The sequence below is a fragment of the Vidua chalybeata genome, chromosome 5 (assembly GCF_026979565.1).
Source record: "Vidua chalybeata isolate OUT-0048 chromosome 5, bVidCha1 merged haplotype, whole genome shotgun sequence".
Classification (NCBI taxonomy): domain Eukaryota; kingdom Metazoa; phylum Chordata; class Aves; order Passeriformes; family Viduidae; genus Vidua; species Vidua chalybeata.
Window position 1 is genome coordinate 62,679,856 of NC_071534.1, and position 24,013 is coordinate 62,703,868.

General features: G+C 34.8%; 1 protein-coding gene across 1 annotated transcript in view; it reads right to left on the minus strand.

The window, feature by feature from the left end:
- Positions 1-24,013, minus strand: part of CACNA2D1 (calcium voltage-gated channel auxiliary subunit alpha2delta 1) — a 361,282-nt gene that overhangs the window by 167,866 nt on the left and 169,403 nt on the right. The window contains exon 4 of the mRNA XM_053943262.1: positions 23,688-23,747. Coding sequence (XP_053799237.1) covers positions 23,688-23,747 — 60 coding nt within the window. The remainder of the gene's footprint in view (positions 1-23,687; positions 23,748-24,013) is intronic.

Sequence of the window (24,013 nt, forward strand, 5' to 3'; positions counted from 1 at the left end):
TAAATCACCAGTTCTTTATGTATTCTCTTTGAAAGATGGCAGACTCTGATCTTTGCTTGCTCTCTGTTGCATGCACAATTTCCCATGCTTGTGCTTAACTTCATTCATTTAATGCTTCTTCTGTGGGAGGCTGCATAAGTCACTCAAAACACAGCTAGAAAAGTACAGATAACATTGGACAAACTCCAGAGCTCATAAAAGACTCCCATAAGCTGTTTCTGTCACAGACATGTGACTTTCACTGTGCAATTAGGGGATTTATTCACCATGACATTCAGCAGGCAGCAGATACAGCGAGGCACGGGCTTTGCTAAGTGGGGTAAGTATTTGCTGTACACATGTTTATTGTTTTATTCACCTCCCACTGCAAAAATAAAATCTGTGAAAATACATCACAGGAGAGTCTGGCTGTTGGAGTGTACAGCACATCCTGGCAACTCTCTGGAAACACTGTACCATGTAATTCAAGCAAAGCATAGAAGGAGAAGATTGCTCATTCCCTTTCTAAAATAAATCAGAAATTCCATTCAGTATAGCTTGCTGAAAATTGTAGTATGTCCTATTGAATACAGGTTTCTGGTTTTTTTTTTTTTTTCTTATTTAAATATTACTGAACCATTTAAAAGCCTTAAAGATTTAGGGTCACAGGAGTAGCTTTCTACCAAATACATTGCTACAATGTGCCTGAAGATTTTTGAATAAAATCAGTTTTAAGTGCATTTCTGTATGAAATAGACACATGTATGAACATAGCCTTTTTGATTACTGATTTTGAATAACAAAAGAAAATGAGAAGTTATATTTCTTGATATCCAGCAGTGTGTTTAAAATAGGTGACTGCTGTTGACCTCCAAAAATTACCTCAATTTATTTTTTTCAGATCTGTTTATGGTAATACCTTTTATGTATCTAAATAAAAAGTTGAACACAACAAAGTGCTTTCTTTCATAAATACCAACAGGAAAGCGTGCTTTTAGTAATCATTTTTCAAGTGGATAAGCCAACAATAATTTTTACTTTCACTAAAAAAGTATGACGTGTATTAAAAGGTTATGCAGTTCATCTTTAAAAATTATAATTTTACTCACTCCATAAATAATGACTTAATTTATTCTCCTTTGTGACCTTTTAGAGAGTCAAACATGAACTATATTACAGATGAGCCAAATATCATTTTGAGGTAAGTGCTATTAACATGAATTTATCCTTTTTCCCTCAAAATGAACTTTTCCACTTTTCCATCAAGACAATCTTCTATCCGTAGGTCAGTTGGTTGTGTATCTCTATCAGGATATCAAAGCCAGACCTCAAGGTATTACAGGCACAGGAGGAAATTATTTTCATCATTAAAGACTGATGCTAATTGCTTATTCACTTGATTGCTGCAAGGAAAAGACCATATAATGCTTGTGGAAGCCTTTGAGTAAGTCAGAAAAGGCAAAGGTTCTATTTTCTTTGGTTCCTTTTCTTCCTATGATCAAAATACCTGTTCTGTAAATTATGTGATTGGTTCAAAAGCCCCTGTGATTCTTTAGCAAGCAACATTTGAAACTGCAAAGGATGCAGCTCTGAGTGGTACTAGCCAGAAATGTTAGCACAAATGTTTTCATCACAAGGTGATCTGTTCACTTAAAAAAAAAAAAAAAAAAAAAAAAAAAAAAAAAAAAAATTTGGACACTTTGTTCACTGCAACTCTATGTCAGGTTGTATTAGAGCAGTTTCCTTGCAATCTCATCCTTAGAAGGTTTCTTTCAGGAAAAATGAGAGCAGGAAAAGCAATACATACATTATTAACTGGCTATATTGGTTTTCTTTACTACTTTTGTTCTTAAAGGGAATATTTTCATAAAATATTTTTGTTCTTAAAAGGAATATTTTCATAAAACACAATTTCTATTAGGCCCTCTCTTGTACTAACTCTCATCTAGATATGAGTTTATTTCCTGAGCCCCTCTCCATTGCTCTTGTTTATCCTGCTATCAAATCATTATTGTATAGGATTTTTAACACTGTCATCAACAGACACAACTCTGTTTATCTACATAAACAAAATGACTCTTTATTTTCACAACTATATTTTCCTTGTCTTTTATATTTTTATTTATTTGCTTAATTTTTTCAAAGCTGCCATAGCTTTACTATTTATCTTTACTGGACTAAACAGTATTTTTTAAATCACCTTTTAGAATAACATTTCAGGAACATGATATATTTATAAGCTAATGAAAATAAACACTCTCTGTCCAAATGACTTTGATATTTTTTGCCAGGTTATTAATATCTTGTTGTCCATTACCCTGCCTGGAGATATTACCTATATAATGAATAAACTGACACCGACATTGGACATATCTCACTACTCTTAATATAGAAAATATGAGATACCCAGTGCTACAATGCACTGAATGCTATATGGTTCACAAATTAGATTCATGGATCACTCAGATCTTTAGAGGACAATTTTTCATCATTTAACCACTTCTAGTTGGCAAGAACAAATTGCTTTGTTGCTGGCTCTCAAGCAAGTAGTTTAGTTATTTATTAACTTCTTGACACAAAGAATTTGAATCTTCCCACTGCTGTACACTTTTGCCACCAAGTAAAGCTGCAAACTTGGTCAGCAAACTGAAGGTACAGTGTAAATATCCTAGATATTTTTGGGTTTTTTTTTCCAGTAATTCTGTGCAAAAGAGAGGGTGAAGACTCACTATTACTTCTGTACACCAATGAAGGGATTTGGTGAGGCAGTCCTGAAGCTGAACTTATAAAAGAATGAATTTGGAAGACCTTATGCATAAAGGCAAAGCTGTAGTGTAGTATCAATATATGATTTTATGGTTTTCACCATCTTTATTTCCTCTTTCAAAGCAAAAATTTTTAGTATCTGCAAAAGACATCAGGAAAGCCATATAAAAATTACATTAAGGACCAGATCATAAATGTTTTATTTTTAACTCTTATTATTTTTTTTCCTAATCCTAATTTTTCTTCCACACTTTCATTGATAGTATTATCTACTGAAGTGAGATTATTCCACTGTCTTTACATGGCTTTTCATTTCAATAGTTCTCTGTTTTCCATGCTCAGGGTATAAAACAATTCCAATGGGAAACATTAAGTATTGGGTACTATTAACAAATTCTTAAATTTCACCACACAAGATCTGAAGTTGATGGTCTCTGTAATCTCTGTGTCTAGAGAAGAGCATGGGAAAACACTGGCTTTCAGAAAATCTGCCGATAAAATTTGAGCTCACACCAACACTGACTTATATGCATATTTTCTTTCTCTACAGAGCAAGTTAACAGACACAGTCTATTGATTCAACACATGTTGAATCTAAAGTCAGCTCAAGATTACATGAATGAAGCTGTGGTTGGCTTCTCATCTAGGAAACAACACTTTTTTCAATCAAGTTCTTTCAAGAACAACAAGGGATATGGACAAGACATACAGACACTACAGATAATTATGTACAGCAAACTTGTATATCTGTGTCATTTTGCTGGAGGAAATCTACATCCTTCCTTACAAAGTGCCAGAATGAAATCTCCTGGTCACTGCTGCTGCCATGTAGTGCTACAGGAACACTTCCTCTCCAAATCTTATGCTAGAATTCCAAGAACTTTTCATGCAGTATGTGCTCCACCAACTAGTCTAAAGATTCATTTTTGAAGTCTTTTTCAACAGACATCCAATGCAGTCTATTCAGAAATGCTGCTTTCACTGAAGCTGTGGTTAAAATTATATAAAACCTCAGATCTGACTGTGGGCTTCCTAGAGACCTATGGGACCCAGATCCTGTGATGCGGCTTAAAATGGTGTTAGGCCTACAGGGGAGATTGGCCTGAAATTAATTATAGAACCTTATGAGACTCTATAATGAACTACAAGAAAAGAAATAGATTTTATATATATTAATAAAAAAAAAAGTTGGGTGCAGAAAAAAAGTTTTCTGCAGCTTTTCATATTGTAAGAAATTAATATAATGTATTCATTTTGAAAGATATTGCAGTTATCGTTCTTTTCCTTAAAAGCTGTGTTTCCACAATTTTAGGTAAAATGTTAAAGTAAAAAAAAAAATTGCACTTTTAGCCATTACAGGGACACTAGAAAACAATTAACTCCCTCTGAAAATAAAATAGAAGAACATCAGTTAAAGGTTTCCACAACTCCAAGATTTTCTCCAGTAAACCCCTTAAAGCAAAATTATTGTAGCAGGTTATATTGTAAATATATATTACTGCAGAATTATAAGTACATGTTTTAAAATCTGAAATTACAGCCAAATATGTTTTTTTTTTTTTTATTTTGTTTTAAAACGGGATACCTCCTATGACTTCTAAGTATTTTACCCAAGAAGTTTTTAAGCACCCAAAGTGAGTCAATGTAAAAAAGCTGCTCTGTATTGCAGAAAATCTGCGAGTAGTGAGGATTCTTTTAGTTTGCAGGTAAGAGGTAGAGAAAGAAATCAAAATCAGGGAGAAACCAAACCATACAGCAAATAAAAGTCTGATCTTGACTCATCAATTTAAAACAAAAGGTCTTAGAATTACAGATAGAAATTTGGTCAACATTTTAAAATCATATTAGTCCCACACACTTGGAAAATATATTCATATTAGTGAAAAAACTGGGAGTCCTTTTGCTTAGTATGAGGCAAAAAAAAATTAATACTGGTCCATTTCACTCTTTAGGCAGACCAAAGGAAATTAATGCAAATGCCTACAAATGCGAAAAAAGCATTTCATTAAGTGTTGGTAAAAGAGCCATTTTAATAAAAAATAAATATTCCTTGTATCCCCTTAGATAAAGAACTGTATTAAAAAAGTTCACTCTAATACCTTTGGGGTAATTAAGGAAACCCATCTTAACATATTCTATGACAAATAATACAGGCAGTTTTAGTTTAATCTTTTATACAGTCTGACATGCAGTTTAAGGCACAATAGACTCCTCAGAAAAGAAAGGAAAATATGGCCTACCACACATTAAAAATTACATCTGTTATTAAAGAGGATAACATCAGAGAATAAAAGGCTGCAAACAGGAAAAAAAAAAAAGAAAGAATGTAAACTACTACTATCTCTGTTGTTACAGCGTTGTGATTTTACATAAGGGAAATGGCACATAAAAAATAAGGGGCTTAGCTGCTAATATCTTCTTTCTTCCCTTCAGTATCCATGTGTAAGAATACTGATTTATCACTTGTCCTTAAAGTGAATAAAATTTCAGGCAATATAGTAAACCAGTTGCAATTATAATTACAGTGTATGCATGCAATTACAGTGACTAAACATGGGCTGGAAAAATTGGTTAGAATGCACATTTAAAATATGAAAATTGCATATAGAATCAAGATATTTTAAAAATCAAATTATTAAAATAAAAAATAAAACAGTGAAATAATATTCTATCAGATAATATGTCACTATATTACCCAAAATATGGACAAATGAGCCACTTGGGTTAGACATTTTCCCCCCAAACTTAATTTGATTAAATAACTGCTTTGTCAGAATATTAAATTTCATACACTAATTACAACCCTCCAGGTCTGCACTATAATTTACGATAAGCCTTTTTCATCAGATTTGTGTAAAGGGCTTTTCTCAAGATTCCACTGAGAATAATAATTGAAATGAAAAGATGAAGGCGAAGATTACAGGAAATAACATAAAGGAGAATTAAAGGTGCTGCACACTCTTTGTCATAGAATATTTTTTCTTTTAAATGGTGAGAAAGATCGACTTTTTCAGCATTCATTTACAGGTAATTCCCTCACTGAAATGATCAATCCTGAAACCTTCAAAATTTGCCAACAATTTTCATGAGGGGGTCACTTGACCATTCAGAGATGTATCAGAGTGATAGATAAAATGAGTAATTTATCAATCACCTGCATGCTCAACAGCAGGACTAAAACATACAAGCCTCATTTAAAAAGATGTTAGGTAAATGTAATGCACACATACAGAATCCAGTTAAAAATACACTATAGGAAAGATATTCTTTCAAGCCCTTGACATAGATTCTGAGGATTTTTGATCTGAGATTGGATCCACAGATGGCAGAGTTGATGGTGGTCAGATTTTAGGCATCTGAGTTAAAAACTGAGATCTTGAAAGAGTTTATTGAAGTCTAAACTTGGAAGAAGCCAAAACTTTGGAAATATCTGAGATTCCACCATAAATATTCTTTAGGTATCTCACATCCCACATACCCTAGGCTGGGCTCTGCCAACCCAGCAGCATTGTGACCAGGGCAGGTCTCAGCTCCCTCTGTGAGCAACGGTGGAGATGTCACCCATCTGCTCCTGGGTCCACTCAATGGCCTGACCTTCACAGTGACACATTTCCTTGTGCCCTTCTGCTCACTGTGACAATATCTGATTATGTGCTGAATTTAACCACACTTGATTTAATTTGTCTTGTGCAAATTATAATTAGTAAAGCTGAGCAAGAAGTTTTTTATATCATATTCAAATCTCAGGAGGAAACCCTTCTAGTTTTCACAGGACACAAGAAGTAGGTTTTTTTTTTTTTTCCTTTGCCTCAGTGTACATATTATGCAACATTATACATTTACTTTGAAAAATGGGAAGCAGTGAAGAGTATTAAGGTTACCTGCATAACCTCAAAAAGAAGGATAGCAAACATTAGAAAGAGTACTTATGTCTTCAGATCTCTAGAATTCATCATATAAACTGTAAAAAAATAGGCAAAACTTCCCCATGTAAAAAAAAATTCCACAATTTCAAGGTATTTTTCACTGTAAGAATAACTGTTAGAAACTGCTGTTGGACTACTTAAGCTGCCAGGACGATACTTAACTTCATGAAAAAAAGCTAAAAATACATTTCAAGTACTAATTGCACTTTGTCATAGAATTAAAAGTCAAAAGTAGTTGAAATGTGTAAGGTTAAATGTAATAGAGCCCAAAAGATTAGAAATATAAGTCATAGAAACACACACCCAAATCAAAATCTGCAGAGATGTCTGTTCTTCTGAAAGAATACAATATACTCCACAAATAACTTCTGCATAAAGACATCCTCTGGCTCAATGGCCTGCAGTCAAACACCAATCTTTGTTGGACATGCAGACAATTGTTAATATAACAATGGAACTATGGCAATGTGCCTACTGGTAAGTATAGTCTATTTTTTTAATGAATTGTTTTTCATTTTGGGGATTTTTTTAATGTATGTCAATTTTTTAGTGCAACTGGTAAGCTAAATAAATTAAATGTGGCAAACAATTAAGCATTTTTTTGGTTGCAAAGCATCAAAGGCCAAATACTTCAAGCAGGAATGAAAAATTAGTGACTGAAAATTTAAAGTTGCAAAACCACATTGATATTATTCTCTGGTATAGTTGCCGATATCACAGACTGACTTGTTTTAATTATTCAAGCTAAAAAATTATTCTCAAGAACGGTATTTTGATCCAGAGTAAAACCTATGATTTTATATACTTGCATGTGTGACGAATGACCAAGAAAGAAAATCATAAGAAGACTCTACTGGAGTTAACAAACTTAAAGAACCAGCTTTAAATTTAATTTAGAGAACCAGCTACGTATATAAAGAGATAAGATACGAATAACCATCCTCTCTATTCTTCCTCCAGTGCTCTAAGGCAAAAACAAGGAAGACAGAGATAACCCTGAGAAACAAAAATATTTTAAATTCTTTTAAATCCATTTCAATTTTGGCAAATAAATTCTTCCAAAAGGTCCAGGAAACTGTTAATTTTCTCATCACAATAGCTTCCTCAAAGAATAAGCAAATTCTTTTTATAAGGCAAAATGCAAGAGATTAGAAAGCTGATTTCCAGGTGGGAAAATGAAATTAATTTGTTTGCAGCTAATTAACCTCTATATCACACTATCTGATCAGTTTAATTAAAGCAGCAAAGTATGTTTATTATAATTTATTCAGCATTACTTTCTTTAGTTGATGAAAGAATATAAAAATAATTTTTTTTTTAAATTGTCTAAACTGATCACATATTATTTAGATTGTAAATAGTGCAAAAAGTAGAGTATAGGAGCCTAGTTAAACAATTTGGACATAAATTTCCTTTGCAGTCACAAGAAATTGGCATTCTGAATTCATACCCATGTAGGTGCTGGGATGCAATGAACCACTTGTACTCTCATAACAGAATATAGAAAATATGCCAGTCCTTCAACTCCAACAAATCTTCAAAAGCCCTTGAGAAAATTATTTTCTACAAAGCAAGAGGCAAACATTTAGTAGAATTTGTCCCCAAAAAATGTGTGTGCATTTGTTACATTTCTTCTGTCTTCTATCCATTACAACCAACAAATAAAACCTTGTTTAGCAATGCTGCAATCAGTTGTTACAAAAAGGAATAAAATTTTAGGGATATGACACCACAATGGAATAAAAACTCAAGAGGGTAGCTTCTTGGTGATCTATGAGAGTGGCTGAAGTGTGCATACTTCAAGGCTTATCTTCACAAAAAAAAAAAAAAAAAAAAAAAAAAAAAAAAAAGTGTATCACAAGAAATACATCACACAAAGTCACTCTAACTAAATTCTAAGCAATAACAAATTCCCAAATAATAATGTATTTTAAGAATCTTGCTGGAATAGAAAAATGCCAACATTTTGCATAACTTTCCTTAAAATGAAACAGCAGAGAGCCGTATACAGCTTTTTATTTACTCTTTTATCCACATGTAAAAACTAAAATATAAGAAGATTTTAGGATACTTCTACGGGTATTAAAATACTGTGTAACACAGGAAAAATAAATTTTCTTATATAAATTATGAAAGTATGATCCAAAATTTGGATCATTTACAATGCTAACACTGATCTGTAATTTTAATGATCTCTAATATTTTTAAAAACACTGATTTCTTTCTTTGTATGAATCAATTCTTCACTGAGTTTATTCAATCACTTAAAATGTGTGCTTAAACCCCAGGAATTATAATATACCAAAAAAAAAAACAAAAAAACAAAAACAAAAAACAAAAAACAAAAAAAAAAAAAAAAAAAAAAAAAAAAAAAACAAAAAAAAAAAACAAAAAAAAAAAACAAAACAAAAAAAAAAGAAATACAATTACTATAACTCATCTTACACAATTTTCATGGAAATTAGGAAAAAACCTATCTAAATCTCTCTATTGCCTCCTAAATGTAAAAAGTCCCTCTACAATAGGTAAAAAAGTTCAAAACATGTCAGGCTATGTTTTATTTTCAGATTGGTTTGGCTTATCCATGTAACAAATATCTGGCATATTGACTGTTAATTGTTTTAATGGGCCTCTTATAAAGACAAATCTTAAGACTTCTTAAGACTTTAATCTAAATTATTTTATCTCTATCTCTGGTGTCTTAAAAAGAAAGCAAATCCGGACAGAAGTTACCCGGTCCTAAGAATTATCCCAAGCTCACCTAATTAATAAAGAACAGAAAGAACCATAATTTAATTATTCAGCTTTGGCAGCTGTTTTGTGCATGTCTTGCACTCAATCACTGCAATAAAGCAAAGCTTCAGGACCACACCTTATTTCAGAAGTAGCTCAGTAGCATGAGACAAGACAGCAGCTGGAAAATATTTCTTTTACTATTTAGCATGAAATGATGAAGACTTTTCCAGTTAATCACTGCAAGCAAAAGATTCATATATTAAAAAAAATTAGAACAAAATTACTTTTCTTCTTAATTATTGTTGTTACATTGGTATGCTGGAAGTCATGCGGAAGAGAAAGAGGATTTAAGAGTTCTATTAACATCTTGCTATTGTGTTTCTCATTCTCCATCTTAACAACTGCACTAAAATGAAAAGGGGTTTCTGTTTCCTCACACGGATCAACAACAGGGGTGTTTGATGCTTATGCCACAGACTGCAAAGAAATACAGAGAAACCTTTGAAAGCCAGACTGATGGCTGCTGGCTGCCAGTGGGATGGAGAGAACACCAATCTTTCCTTGGGAACAGTCCTGGGCTTTAACAACTCAGAGAAGGAATCATCTAGTTATGGATTCGCACGTCCTTCTAGTTCAACAGCTGCACATATTTAAAAAAATATTTTAAGTTTTATATAGATGAATCTTATTCTAGGCAAAGACTTATTAAGTTTACAGCATTTTAGCATTTCCATCAAAGTCTATGGCAACACATGTAAGTTTGAGCCTTTATACTGTATTGCTCACTTTCAAATTCTCATACAAATCAGCACTTTGAAATTCATCTCTTTTTTAAAATTCAGGGTGGACGGACAGATATATCACAGAAGTGAGAAGATGTGAAGATAAAGACAATGTGAGAAATTTTGAACCAGCAAAATAGCTCTCTCTTGTAAAAAAAATGAAATTAAGGCAGTTATTTGTTAAGAAAATCAGAAAGGCTCCTGCAAACCTAACCAAGGCTAATGAAAAAAGAGCTTAGCACTGGAGGATAACGGTAAAGAAGAGAGAATGAAGTAAATTGCAAAGTATGTGTTAAACTGATTTTAGTTTGAAGAAAAGCATCATTTTGTTCCCTGAAATTTATGTTGAGTTGCTTAAAACTATCTCAGCTCAGCTCTCCACAGCACCATTACACAGTACTACAGAAGTATGAGCTGAGGTTGCAGAAAGCACAAGAGGGAGAAACCACAAGTCTTTAAAAAGGGATATGGGAAACTTAGGCTGATGAGGAAAGAAGAAGGAATAGTGCAAAGTGTCTTGTCAAGGATGACGTCGTGCACACCCATGGAAGACATAGCAATGAAAACTGGGGAGTGTCGCCCTGATTATCAAGAGTTTTCTAAAGCCTTCTGAGTTTACATTCTTGTAGAGAACTTTCCCACACAACTTTCTGTAAACAACCTATTGTTTTGCATTCTTTCATAGAGGTGGAGAAATTTGATGTACAAGTAGTTTGTCCAGTGTCGTTGGAGAGGTGGCACGTTCACCCTCCAATCCACTGACACTTTTTGAGAACTATAAAAGATTGGAGTCAGAGAAAATAAATTAGTCTCTTCATCGTGACCAAAGCTGTGGTGCGTCGTTTTTCCTTGTGTCATCTAGTGACAGGGGAGAAGGGCAGGAGACTATTGCAGCAAAACAGTCATTCCAAACTGTTTCCAGTTCCAACTGTTACCAATGACCTCTTTGGCAACAGCCAAAATTTCCTAGTCCTCTTTCCCCTCCCTTCCCTCCCATTCCCCCTTCTCATTTTACACAATTCATGTTAAAAACTTTGCAATACACCTTGCTAGAGATTGTTTTCTTTTGGTTTCACTTTAGGAAGTTTACTGAATGTGAGGGGCTGATAACTGTTACAGCTCCAGAAAGCTAAATGAACAGAAACCATCCTGAATAAGCCACTCTTTGCCTAGAAAAGTCCTCCAAAACGATTTCAGCACGTGATGTACTACAAGTACCTCTAAAGACCTGTCCAACGATCTAACACTTTTATCGGCACTGTGCTGAACCCCACTATCCTGATGAGAGCAGCACAGGCTGTGTGTTATTTGGATACAGTGAACTGAAAATCCCAGGCATAAGTAAACCATGGGTTCCTGCACAGAGTGAGCACTGGCCAACTGTACAGATTGTCCCTAAGGGTCAGGACTTCTTTTCTGCAGTAAGCCACAAAGACATTTTTCACACTGAATCTGAAATATTCCTGGGGTTTAAAACATGAAGGAAGTAAAATGTCAAAAGTATGGGTACATACTAGTTTCAAAATTTGAGATACTCAAAGTATCTGAGCCCACCAGAGTTAGTCCTTTGTAGACTCCAAAACAAGAGACTCAGCTAAAAATGTGTTCCTGTTCATAGACATAAATACACAAACGTTATTAGATGATCTCTTTGGGCATATATGCATGTAGATACAAATATAAATACATGTGTAAGTATAAACACAGATGAAAATTTATACAATTGATATCTGCATATAAATAACTCCCACCCATTTAAGTAGGCCCAGCACAATCTTAAAATTTGTCTGATTGTCAAAATATCACCTAAATGTTGTTTATGAACAGCGAGCAATAGGGAAAAGCATATTTAGTATCTCAGAAATCTGTAAGCTTTAAATAACTATCTTCAAGCAATAAAGAAGACAATTTCTTCTGTTTCATATTAAAACATTTAAAGCTCTTGAAAATATAGTATTGTAGAGCTCATGCAGACACAAGAATTTGATGAATTCAGTTGTATTTATCTTAATATTTTCTTATCAGTATAGAGATGACATGAAGAGCTGAATTAATTAAGTGCATCCTATTATTGACAAACATACACAAGTTCAAGCAGAAAAATGGATTTGCACTGCTTTACTCTTATGAGTACATGTAAACACTGCAGTGAATTATTATAATTTCAATAAAACCTACTGATGTTAAAGGAAGTCTGGTCCTGTCCATGTCATATTTATTTTTCATAAAAGCATCATTCATAGTTCACAATCATGGCATATTTCATAATATTTTAAATATATTCACAGAAATTATATTTTCCCTACTGCTGTTAGTTCAATGTCTGAAGAACTTACTAAACTTATTGATTTTGCTTTCCAATTTTCAAGGTTAATTTATTTGTAACTGTTATGTATCTATTACTATAAATAAAATTTATTTTCTCTAGAATAATATTTCCTCTTGGTGCTTATTCTTGACACAGGATGCTTATTGATGTGTAACCATGGGACTTTTAGGATAGAGTGTGCTTTATTCTTCACAGAGAGTATGATGTACATGTTTGAAAATTAAACACAGATCAATCCTGAACACACTCTGCTTTCATCCATGTTGTGCTCATTACAGCTGTCCCCAAGACACCTAAGCAATGTCCAGACACATTCTGTGGCACAGCATGCACCAGGAACCACTCTCAACTCAGCTGGCAAGGGCTCTAGGAGGTAATACCCTGCCTGGCTTTCTGCATGCCTCCAATATCATCTCAGCAGGTTTTATACGCTCACATACTCTTACATGCCCTGATGTAATTATGTAGAGCCAAAACATTAGAGATCGAGAGAGACTGGAAGTGTTTGGAATTAAATCACCCATTTGGTGTGATCCCTATAATAAGGAAAGTAAGTCAACTGTCAGCAGAGGAAATGGCAGCCATCTATTGGGATTAATAAATATATTAATGACATTTTGAAAAGAAAATTTCAGTCTTAATCCAGCTTTTGGGTTTTTTTTTGCTGGTATCTCTTACCAAAAGTGAAAAGAAACCAAACTACCCTTTTTTGCAACAACACAGCTTTAGGACAAAATATCTGCAAATATGGGTAAAATAAAATGGAAATGTTCTATCTGAAAGGTGGGGAAGTGCTATGGCAAAACTTCCTGTATGAGCATTTTAGAATACTTTAAGTCTAAAGGTCATCTGAACTATGATGCCTATAGCAAATTAGATGAAACTTGCCTATGTGGAGAATATTCAATCTAGTAGAAAACTTTTGCTGGAGGTTTTCTTTAAATTTTTATGTAGGAAAAAACCTCACAGACAAAGCACAAGAAGTTTTATGAGGTGAAAACATCAGAATTTTGTGCAAGCACAGAAAAACACCAACTGAGCCGATCTTCTTAGTTTTATTGTACTCCTGTGTAACTCTTAAGAAATGCAAAACTGAAGTTGCCCTCCAGAGAGGTGGTAATGCCCAAAGGAATAAGACAATCCTATTTGAATTAATAATTCATCAGGGATTATTCACCCCTTTTTAAATGCGAGGGTCGGGTCTGATCATTTTTATATTTATTCTCACATTTTCAAGAAAGTTACAATTCACAGTATTTTAGCACAATATAATTTGTGACTAACAAATGGGAAAATTAAAACAGAATGATAGTGTGTTCTATAAATTCATCAATCACAATCATAGAGCTGGCCCAGACTTCTTGAGACTTGCTAAATCTTAATGCCCCTTCAATTAAGTTGAAGAGTTTGTGTATTTATTTAAAGAGTTCTTATGTGCTCATAGCAAGAATTAACTGGGAAAAAAATAAAGCAAATGTTTAACAGCTACATCTCTGGTCAAATCAGGTAGAATTTTTAAGCATTTCTTTGCATGATGTTAGCACATGTTAGGATATTTTTAATTTTCAAGAATTTCTCTACTCTTGTGTTATGTACATTTCTTGCTTTGTGGCCAAGTCTTCAGAAATAGCTGACACCTCTTCAATCACACATCAGCATTTGCAGGACATAAAAGAGACACACTTTCACCTTTTGTTTAAATTCTAATGAGAATTACACTATACTCAGGAGATGGAAGGCTAAGAATTCCCAAATCCCTCGAGCAAAATGCAGCTCTTAATAATAAGATTGTCCTGCACTCCCAGAGCATTTGAAAGTCTATGTAGAATGAAAGACCTATTAAAATTTCTGCAGTATTCCAACTGCAAAAGGGTGCAGACATCAAACATTTTCTGTTCACATCTACTACACAAGCCTCTTCTCAAGGGACAGGGCTTCTTGAGAATGTAGAAGTCTACAAACTTTTAAATATGGAAACTTTCCAACTCCCCTCTTAGGTCCTTTTCTAAAGGTAATGAGCTTTGACAAAGATAAGCTGCATTTTCATCTGGCATCTTACAGGAATCCTGGGACAAAAGAAGAAGGTAAAGTATCAGGCCTGCATGACACCACTGGTTTTGTCATTTGAAAAATAAAATAAGTAAAGAAACCCACAAATATCTCCACCTCCAAAAATCCAACCCATTCAGCTCACACTTTCAGAAAATTTCTATTTTTAGTATGAAATAACACGTGTAGAATTCCATGTACACATAGGTATTTATACACATAAAGTATTCATATACACGTACAGTATTTGCTCTTTCTGGCAGGAAATATTTCAAAAATATTTCGGTCTAATTTCCTTTAAAAAAAACTTCTAAGGTTTGCTATTATGAATGGAATTCCTTCTCTGAAGTAAAAACCAAATCTCTCTAATATTTTCTGAATTTCTCAAACTTAGAAGTCTGACTCCATTATGAAAAGCCATATTTGAGTCTTATACCACTGCTTAACTTCCTGTGCATATTCAATCAGGGTTTTTTTAAATTTAAATTTAAAAAAAAACAAAACCAAAAACAAAAACAATGACAAAAAGAAAAGGAAAAAAAAAAGCAACAACAGAAAAAATCCTTCTCCCAATTTGTAAATATTGACAGCAAATTTACGTTGGTTAATACTTTTTCCAAAACATTGGTACATTTCCTAAATTCAGTATAAAAAGGGTCAGAATAATATGTGACAACCTACGGGAAAATGAGTTTTCTTGGTTAAGTGAGGAAACTAGTCAGATCCTAGTTATACTGACAAGGATAAATCACAGAAAAAATATATTGCTAGTTTTGAAATGAAAATATTTGACAAAAAGGCTTACAGAAAAACTAAACTGCACCCTTGAAGTCCATTTCTAATTGATTTTACTTATTCACCAGAGGCAGTGAAGCAATGCTATGAATTACTTATCCCAGACTGGCATGAGAAACTGAATTTGAGGGTGAAAGGTAACATAAAAAAACTAGTTAGCTTCATCTGTGCCACAAATTCAATGAACTCTTAGAAAACCTACACAATAGCAGCCTGCAAAAGCTTTTCATAGCATATTGTACTTCTCAGTTTTAAACTGAAGAACCTACAGGATGTTAATAAATTGAGTACAATAGTATATCTTGCTTTTAATAAGGTGTTTGTTCTGAAAGCATATTAAAGCCTCATTCAAAATGAAGGTGATAATGCATATGTATGGCAGCTTAATAATAGAAATCACACCTTTCTTTCTTTTCTTCTTACCTAGATCCTTCCCTGGTCCTCTTTCAGAAGCTGCACATTTTTTAAATTAGTTGCCTGGTCAATAAGTAAAAAAAGTGTATTAGACGTCTTTAACATATTTGATTTTTCAGATAAAATGGAATGCTTGAAAGCCCTCAATAGTGATTGAAGGTGTTTCTTTGCTTTACTCTAAAAGCTTTTTTGGCAAGTTTCCAACCAGTGAAGCACTTCACTGCACAGATGAGATCCGTGCAATGATTTATATTATAAAGTTACACTCCTTTACTGCAGGTAAGCATAGTAAGAGGTGGTAAATAACCAGCATCTAAAGACCAAAAACTAGATCCTCTACAGCTACACATTTTATATCCCTACTTATATATAATCTGAATTCTGATTGTACTGCTACCACTGTCTTCCTCATCAACTTTCTAATAGGTTTAAAATTCCTAAAGTGTGAAAAATAAAAGAAAAATCAAGGATTTCTAGTATAATTAATCACACTAATATTCATTGGTGTAATTCTCATACAGGATCGTATCAGATATATAATGGAACAGAAGCATGGAAGAGCTATCCTATGGCAGCCCATATTTTAGAGGAAAATCAATGATTTCTAGGGTGAAAGACTCACCTGAGAGACTCTTGGAAGTTATAAAACTCTAGGCAAGGTAGCAAGCAACACTACTCTTAAAAAGATTTTTAATGACTCGGTTTTTGGGGTTTTTTTAATTGCCTATAAGATGTTTTTCTTTTATCTAACTAGTGTCTGCTAGATATTTGTAAACCAGAAGGCACACTGAGACTTTTTGAAATAAAAATCCAAACATTAGGGGTCAGGATGCTGGGGACAGATAGGCAAAAGAGGGATCTTGTTCCCAGGAGGGAATGCCAGACAAATTCTGCACTAATCTGGTGAGGCTTATGTCACGTCTCCAAAGAGGCTTCATCATGGACATGTTCACAGGGGATTTCTACACTTAGGTGAAACTCTCCTTACTAATGATGGAGATCCTGGGAAGCTGAAGTCAGTGTGTTCCAAAGGCTGTATCTATTGTGTCTCCCGTCTCACATTGACAAATATTATAGAGAATTGAAGAAATGTTTGTTCCTGGAACATTCACAGTGGACTTCCATGACTCAAAAAGGTATAAGTGATTTGATAAACATCAGCTAAACATCAGAACAAGCCTTAAACCCACCCAATTTCAGTAAATATGATTTATCCTTATTTCCTCTTTACCTCACCTTCTTACTGCTCCCAGTGTACACGCACAGAAATTCATGCCCTGGGTAGAAAGATGTTTAAGTGCAATCACTGGCAGAAAAATGATATTTCATTCCTTTCAGTGAGATAGGGGACATTTAATTCAAATTATACACAAATGAAGACTACAGGTCACAGAAGAGGTTGTGCACAACCCTTCAGAGAATAAAATGTTATCCTCCCTAGAACCTGTGAATTTAAATTTATAAATTGGATGGGATTTTTTTTTTTTTAATGTCACAGAGGCTTTAGAAATGTGAGGCATTATCCAAAGTGAATCAAAATTAAAGGAAGATTCATTTCACTGAGTTTTGGATCAAAGCACTGTATGAAGATACAGACAGCTTTGACAATTTGCCTCTGTTTAGTGTTATTATATCTTTCACAAAATTATAAAGTATACATGACTTACTAAGAAAGGATCCCACACCTACTTTGAACCTGTGAGGACTTGTTCCCTGTACTGCAGGTCTGGTGCCAAATCTCAACTGCATCATTTCCCACAAATGCTCTTTGCACAAAAGAGAATTATCAGAGGTACAAACCATGAGAGAACGGTATCATCTCTCTGAAGAGATGAGAGAAAAAATATTCTAGTTTGTTTTCTTCACAGTTTTCCTTCTTCCAAAAGACAAAATATGTTTATAATGAAACCATGCCAAAGCTGAAAGTTTCATGGTTTATTTGTTTGTTTGCTTTCCAGCTGAGGCTTTTAAGATACAATGTTTTAGCATTGTTGTAGCATCCACAATAAATTACAGACCTGAAAATTAATTTACAGTCCTGAAAATCTTAAAACTGCAAGATACAACAAAGACATCTACTACAGCTCTGCTCTTGCAGGTCACCATTGGATCAACTCTGGTGATAGGAAACCTGTTTTATCTTAGCTATCCTTTTCATCTTCTGTTTCTTTGGTGAGCAGCTTTTCACTACAGTTTTATGCAGACAAAATATATACTAGAAAAATAGAAACAAACAAACCATAATTCCAAAGTAATATTCCCGTGACCTTTTGTCATTATTTTTAAGCTCAGTTCATACATGAACACCAGCCTACATATTATCATTAGAGAAAATGCTGTCTCAAAATTACCAAGAGGTAGAAAAGCATCATTTACACGGAAGAAAATAAAATTACACTACTGGCTAAAAGATAAAGCATATTGAAAGAATTTTTCATGTGGCATTTTTATATGATAATCAGTTCTTAAAAGTCTGAGTTTCAGTCTCTATATAAATAAGTGGATGTTAATGGGCCATCCATACAGACTCCCCTTTTAAAATACCAATGAGCTATCCCTTATGTTTATACATGTGTAAGTACAATTAATACAGCAACCCAACTGGAAACAAAATTGCTTTAGTTAACCAACCATTGCAAGGCAATCAAGTGTGGTATCAAATGTAATTGTAGAAGACTCATTTGGGGAATAACAGCAATTACTTCATACAGAATTCTCCCTTTCATTCTTTCAGTTTGCATATTTTCTTTTTCATGAGTCTCTATGTCACAAAAATAATTGGACGATCACAACTGTCAAAACCATCCCCCTTTCAATGTGTAGTGTACAAGAAATTTCAAACTGACAAGGCTGTTTCATTTAGATATATTGGTTTGTACCTCTGAGTTGTAACTGCTTTAATCTAAAATATTCAAGCAGGCTTAATTCCTCCAGCTGTACAGGCAGCTGGGGAATTGGACAGTACCAATGGAGTAGGAAACAGAGAATGAGATTTCTTCATTTGCCTGAAGCGAAGCACTTTTGATTTGCCTTCATAAACTTCACAAATGTTCTCTTAGGACCTAATATCTTTCTAACAGGTAAGTATTGTTTTTGGGCAATACAAGTATACTGCAGTTCAATTATTTTAACCAACTTTGTGCTTCATCAGGAAATAACACATCACAATCGAATATTTCTTTCTTTCCCTTTTTTATGTATAAGATATTTGATATTCTTAATTGCTATTCTTATTTTATATTGCTTTGAATAACTTTGTACCTTTAGTAAATTAAATTAGTCATTTCCAAAAGTATTTTGATATTTAATTGTCAATGAAAAATACCCATATCGTAACAATTTTTTTTCTGTCACTTAGCTAAAACTAATGGTAAATATGTTAGATGCATGCTCTTAACTCATTTTAGATTTCCAAATGTCCAGCTGGATAATTGAGTTACACAGTGGATGAGCAATGGGGTCACGGGCCAGGCACAAAGGTTAAAGTGAATGGGGGGACATCAGGCTGGGGACCTGTCACTGCTGGGGTCCCACTGGGCTCCATCCTCAGCCTGGTTCTCTTCAACACCTTCATTAATGGCTTGGATGAAGGGCTTGAAGGAATAGTAAGTTAATTTGCTGATGACATTGAACTGGGAAGGAGTTGTCTACTCCGTCAGAAGCAGAGAGGCCCTGCAGAAACACCTTAATAAGCTGGAGGGATGGGCAACCACCAACCTGATCAAGTTTAACTTGGGCAAGTGCCAGATTCTGCATCTGGGATGGAGCAACCTGGATGTGTTATAGACTGGGGAATGAGAGGCTGGAGAGCATCTTAGAAAGGGCCAGGGGGTCCTGGTTGATTGCAAGTTGAACATGATCCAGCAGTACCCTGGCAGCCAGGAAAGCCAACTCTGTCTTGGGGGGCATCAGGCCCAGCATCGGTAGCCAGGCACTGGGGCAGTCTCACCTCGAGTGCTGGGGGCAGTTTTGGGCACCACAAAATTAAAATGACATTGAGATATTAGAGAATGTCTAAATAAAAGCCAGGGAAATCCTCAGGAGGAGCATCTGAGGCCACAGGGTTTGTTCAGCCTGGAGAAAAGGAGACTGAGGGACACCTCAGATTGGTCTTCAACCTCAAAAGGGGCAGCAGAAGGGCAGACACTGGTCTCCTCACTCTCATGGTCAGTGACAAGACCCAAGGAAACAGCCTGAAGCTCAGTTGGAGGAGGTTTAGGTTGGATATTAGGAACAGGTTTTCCCCAGGAGAGTAGCTGGGCACTGAACAGGCTCCCCAGGGAAGTGGTCACATAACCAATCCTGTTATGTGGCCAGTTCAAGAAGTGTTTGGACAACACTCTCAGGCACAGGGTGTGATTCTTGGGGTGTCCTGTGCAAAGCCAGGTGTTGGACTTAATAATTCTAATGGGTCCCTTCAAACTCAGCATAGTCTATGATTCTATGAAACTGAAAGAAGGTAGATTTAGATTAGGCACTAGGAAGAAATTCTTTCCTTTGAATGTGGTAAGGTACTGCCACAGATTTCCCAGAGAAGTTCCCTGGAAATGTTCAAGGCCAGGTTGGATGAGGCTCTGAGTAATCTGGTCTAGTGGAAAGTGTCCTATGGCAGAGGGGTCAGAACAAGATGAGCTTTAATGTCCCTTAAAATTCAAGCCATGCTGTGATTCTGTGATTTATAAAAGACTCCAAATTTAGGTTTCTTATTTTGTTTTCCATTGTTTGGTCTCCTTGAAGTAGTTGGAATTTAATACAGTATTGTACTTAAAATATTGGAATAAATTATACTCTTATTCAATTAGAAATAGTACAGAAAAAGGAATTTTAGTAGATGTGGATCTGTATGTCTGTAAATCGTTTGGTCTCCTAACTATTTTTCTAAAGGACAAGCAAATTTTGTTCTTTAGACAATTTGGACATTAGATTATTAGGGGAAATTAAAAAAAAAAAAAAACAAAAAAGTCTGTGGGAGTAAATCTGTTTTTTTTTCCCTGTAGTAGCTTATTTCAAAAAACTGTATCTACAATGGTGAATTTTGATTATACTGTGACATTAACCTGAAAATAAATTTTTTAATGCTTGCACAATTCTTTTGCTGTGAAATGTGCAAAACCCACTCATATTTAGAGTAAGGTGTTAGAACAGGCACCCTGATGGTCTTTTGACTGCCACATCCCTTGTAGATCTGTACAGACCTTGGTCTCACAGTCAGCCTTCTTTGCCCTTTTGTTTTTGCATCTGTTCCACTCAAGTCAGCCCATATACACTTCCCTAGAAGGAATGGTTGTGATATTTTCTCCTGAAAACTCCATAGGCTATTATTTGGCTGCAATCTGACTGTCAAGGACATTGCTGATCACAAGCTCATTAGAAGCAGAAATAGTTTGTCCCATGAGTTTCATTCTACAGTGACTCATGTGCAATGCTGCTGGAAGGACTTTCATCACCCAAAACCAAATCCTGGATGAGAAATTAACCTCATGCAGCATGATATAGACCATTCATAATACTATCAGAAGAACTTTAAGAACCTTTAACTGCAGAAAGTTTTATGGTCTATCTTCTATTTTCCATCACAGCCATTAGGAGAATGAGTTTTCCAGTGAAAATTAAGTTTATCAGAAAGATCTGTGTGCAAACTAATTTGAGCAGGCATTTTCTAAAAAGTAGGCCAGAAGAAAATAAAGATTACTTCTGGCAAAAATGGAACAAATTAAATTATAAGAGGCTTAATACATTTATTTGAAATTTAATTGCATAACCTAATGTCAAGGTTATTATATGGTGCACACTATTCTGATCCAAATTCAAAACAGTAAAGCACAAGTTCAGTTTGCAGTTACTTTATTATAAATCCAATTGCATTTATTTTTCTTCAGTACTGACCATAGTCTTTTCCTGAACTACAACATTAATATAAAATCACATTTCCAAATTATTTTGAGATGTCTCCTTGGCAATGAACTCAGATAAAACCTGAAGACTCTTTTGTATGGTTGACTTCTACTGTGAAAAAAAAAAAGGTAAAAAGAAAAACAAAAGCTGAGGTGGTGTTGACATGATGCCAGAATATAGTGCAGAAGCAAAATGATTAAAATGAGATTCTGACTCTATTCACACAGTTCTGCACTGAGTCCATCAAGCCTGCAGGTTTTGTTTTTCAGTCACTAGAGAGACAGATTAGCAGAAAAGGTCGCTGCAGCATTCTTGTTATAGCATCTCCATGGAATATGCATTGTGTGTTTTACTGTGTGTTGGAAGCTGTGCCTGTGCAGAGAGCACACTTAAAAGCATTCAGGCTGTGTTCAGAGTCTCTGTTCTCCTGAAGTCAGTCACTCCTATCTGAATTACACGGCCTGACCTTAGGAGCTTTTCTGTCTGTTTTCGGATCTTCAAGTGCCTGAGTAACACTGGGTCAGAATGAACATTTCTGCTGGTTTTGACTGGGTTAGAACTAATTTTCTTCACAGTAGCTAGCATGGGCTATATTTTGGATTTGTTCTGGGAACAGTGTTGATAATTCTGGTGGGGGTTTTTTTACTGCTGAGGAGAGTTTTTGTGTAGCTGAGGCCTTTTCTGCTTTCCACACTGCCCCACCAGTGAGGAGGCTGGGGGTGCACAGCTGACCCCAAATGACCCAAGGGATATCCCATGCCATACAGCACCATGCTCAGTGTATAACACTGGAGGAAGAAGAAGGGAAGGGGTGGACTTTTGGAGCAATGACGTTTGTCTACACAAGTCATCATTAAGGGCAAAGGAGCCCCATTTTCCTGGGGATGGATGAACACCTGCCTGCCCATGGGAAATGGCGAAGGAATTCCTTTTTCTGCTTTGCTACTGCATGCAAGTTTTGCATTGCTTATGAAACTGTCTTAATATTAACCCATGAGTTTTCTCAGTTCTACTCTTGCAATTATCTCCCTCATCCTGACTGGGAGTGAGCAGATGCCTGTGCAGTGCTTACTTGTCAGCTGGGGTTAAACCATGACAACATTCTTAGGAAACCACTGTGCATTTAGCTGTGTGCCACAGTGAATCTCGTGGAGGTGCAAACACAGTCCAGGTTTGTAGAGGCATCATGTAAAGGTGCCATCTGCTTTTATTTCTGAATGAACATGGAATAAAGGCATAAGAAATAATTTTGACACTTAGCCAGGAACTATAGCCTAAAATTAAGAGGCTTATAATCATTCAGGACAATATTAATTTGGCCAAATTAGTAATAAAAAAATCAAGGTTGTACATTTTAAAATCTTGTCACTTATTTTTCAGTAAAGCCTGAAATGAATAAAGAAAAGAATTCAATGTTCGACCAGGTTGGGTCCTCTTTCAGCAGTACTAGAATCTTGAAAGAAGAGATGCAGTTATTAAAATATGGAAAGGGATTCTAAAAAAAATTACTCCCAAGTCATGCAGATAACCAAATCTTTCTGCTTTAATTTTTTTCTTGGTTTTTTTTTTTTTGTTTGGTTTTTTTTTTTTTTTTTTTTTTTTGTTTTGTTTTGTTTCTTTTTCCCTTTACACAAGAAAAAGACAACTTGTAAAAATCTTTTCTATGATTCTGTTTCAGTGTTTGGAATAAGCACACTTTTAACTGATAGCAACCATCACTCAAATGTCTTCTCTGTAATCATTCCTTGTCTGTCAAAACAAACAAAGTTGTCTTATGTACAACTCAGAGCTACATCTCCATCTGTGAAGCTCCCTATGAGCTTCTGAAGGGAAAAGTTCCTTTTATTCTCTAGACACCCTGACTGAGACTCTGTTTACTGAATTAAATAAACTGTATATTCATAGTCAGTAATCCCTTCTGTAGTAGATATGTAAACAACATATTTGTAAGACTACAATTAAGATTTCAAAGAGGAAAAATACAAGAAGTTTAAAAGGAGAAAAACTGAAACTTACCCCAAACTCATCCCTCCACTGATGCGATGCTTGGTACTTCTCTGCTTCTTTAGCAAGGCGCTGAAGAACAAAGAGAGAGAGAACACAAATTTTAGTCTTTACTGATTCTTCAAGTAGAAAAGTCTTTCTCTTTTACTATTTTCCTATGCATATTTTCTCTCTATAAATTTTATATCTATGCTTTTTACATTTCCTTAAAAATTATGCATTTGAGTCAAGGTGAACCATCTCATATAAAAAATGCTATTTTCTGTATTATTTTATATTTAAGTACAGTAATGCATTAGGAAATTTAACCCTCACTCCAATATAATTTAAGAAGTTCT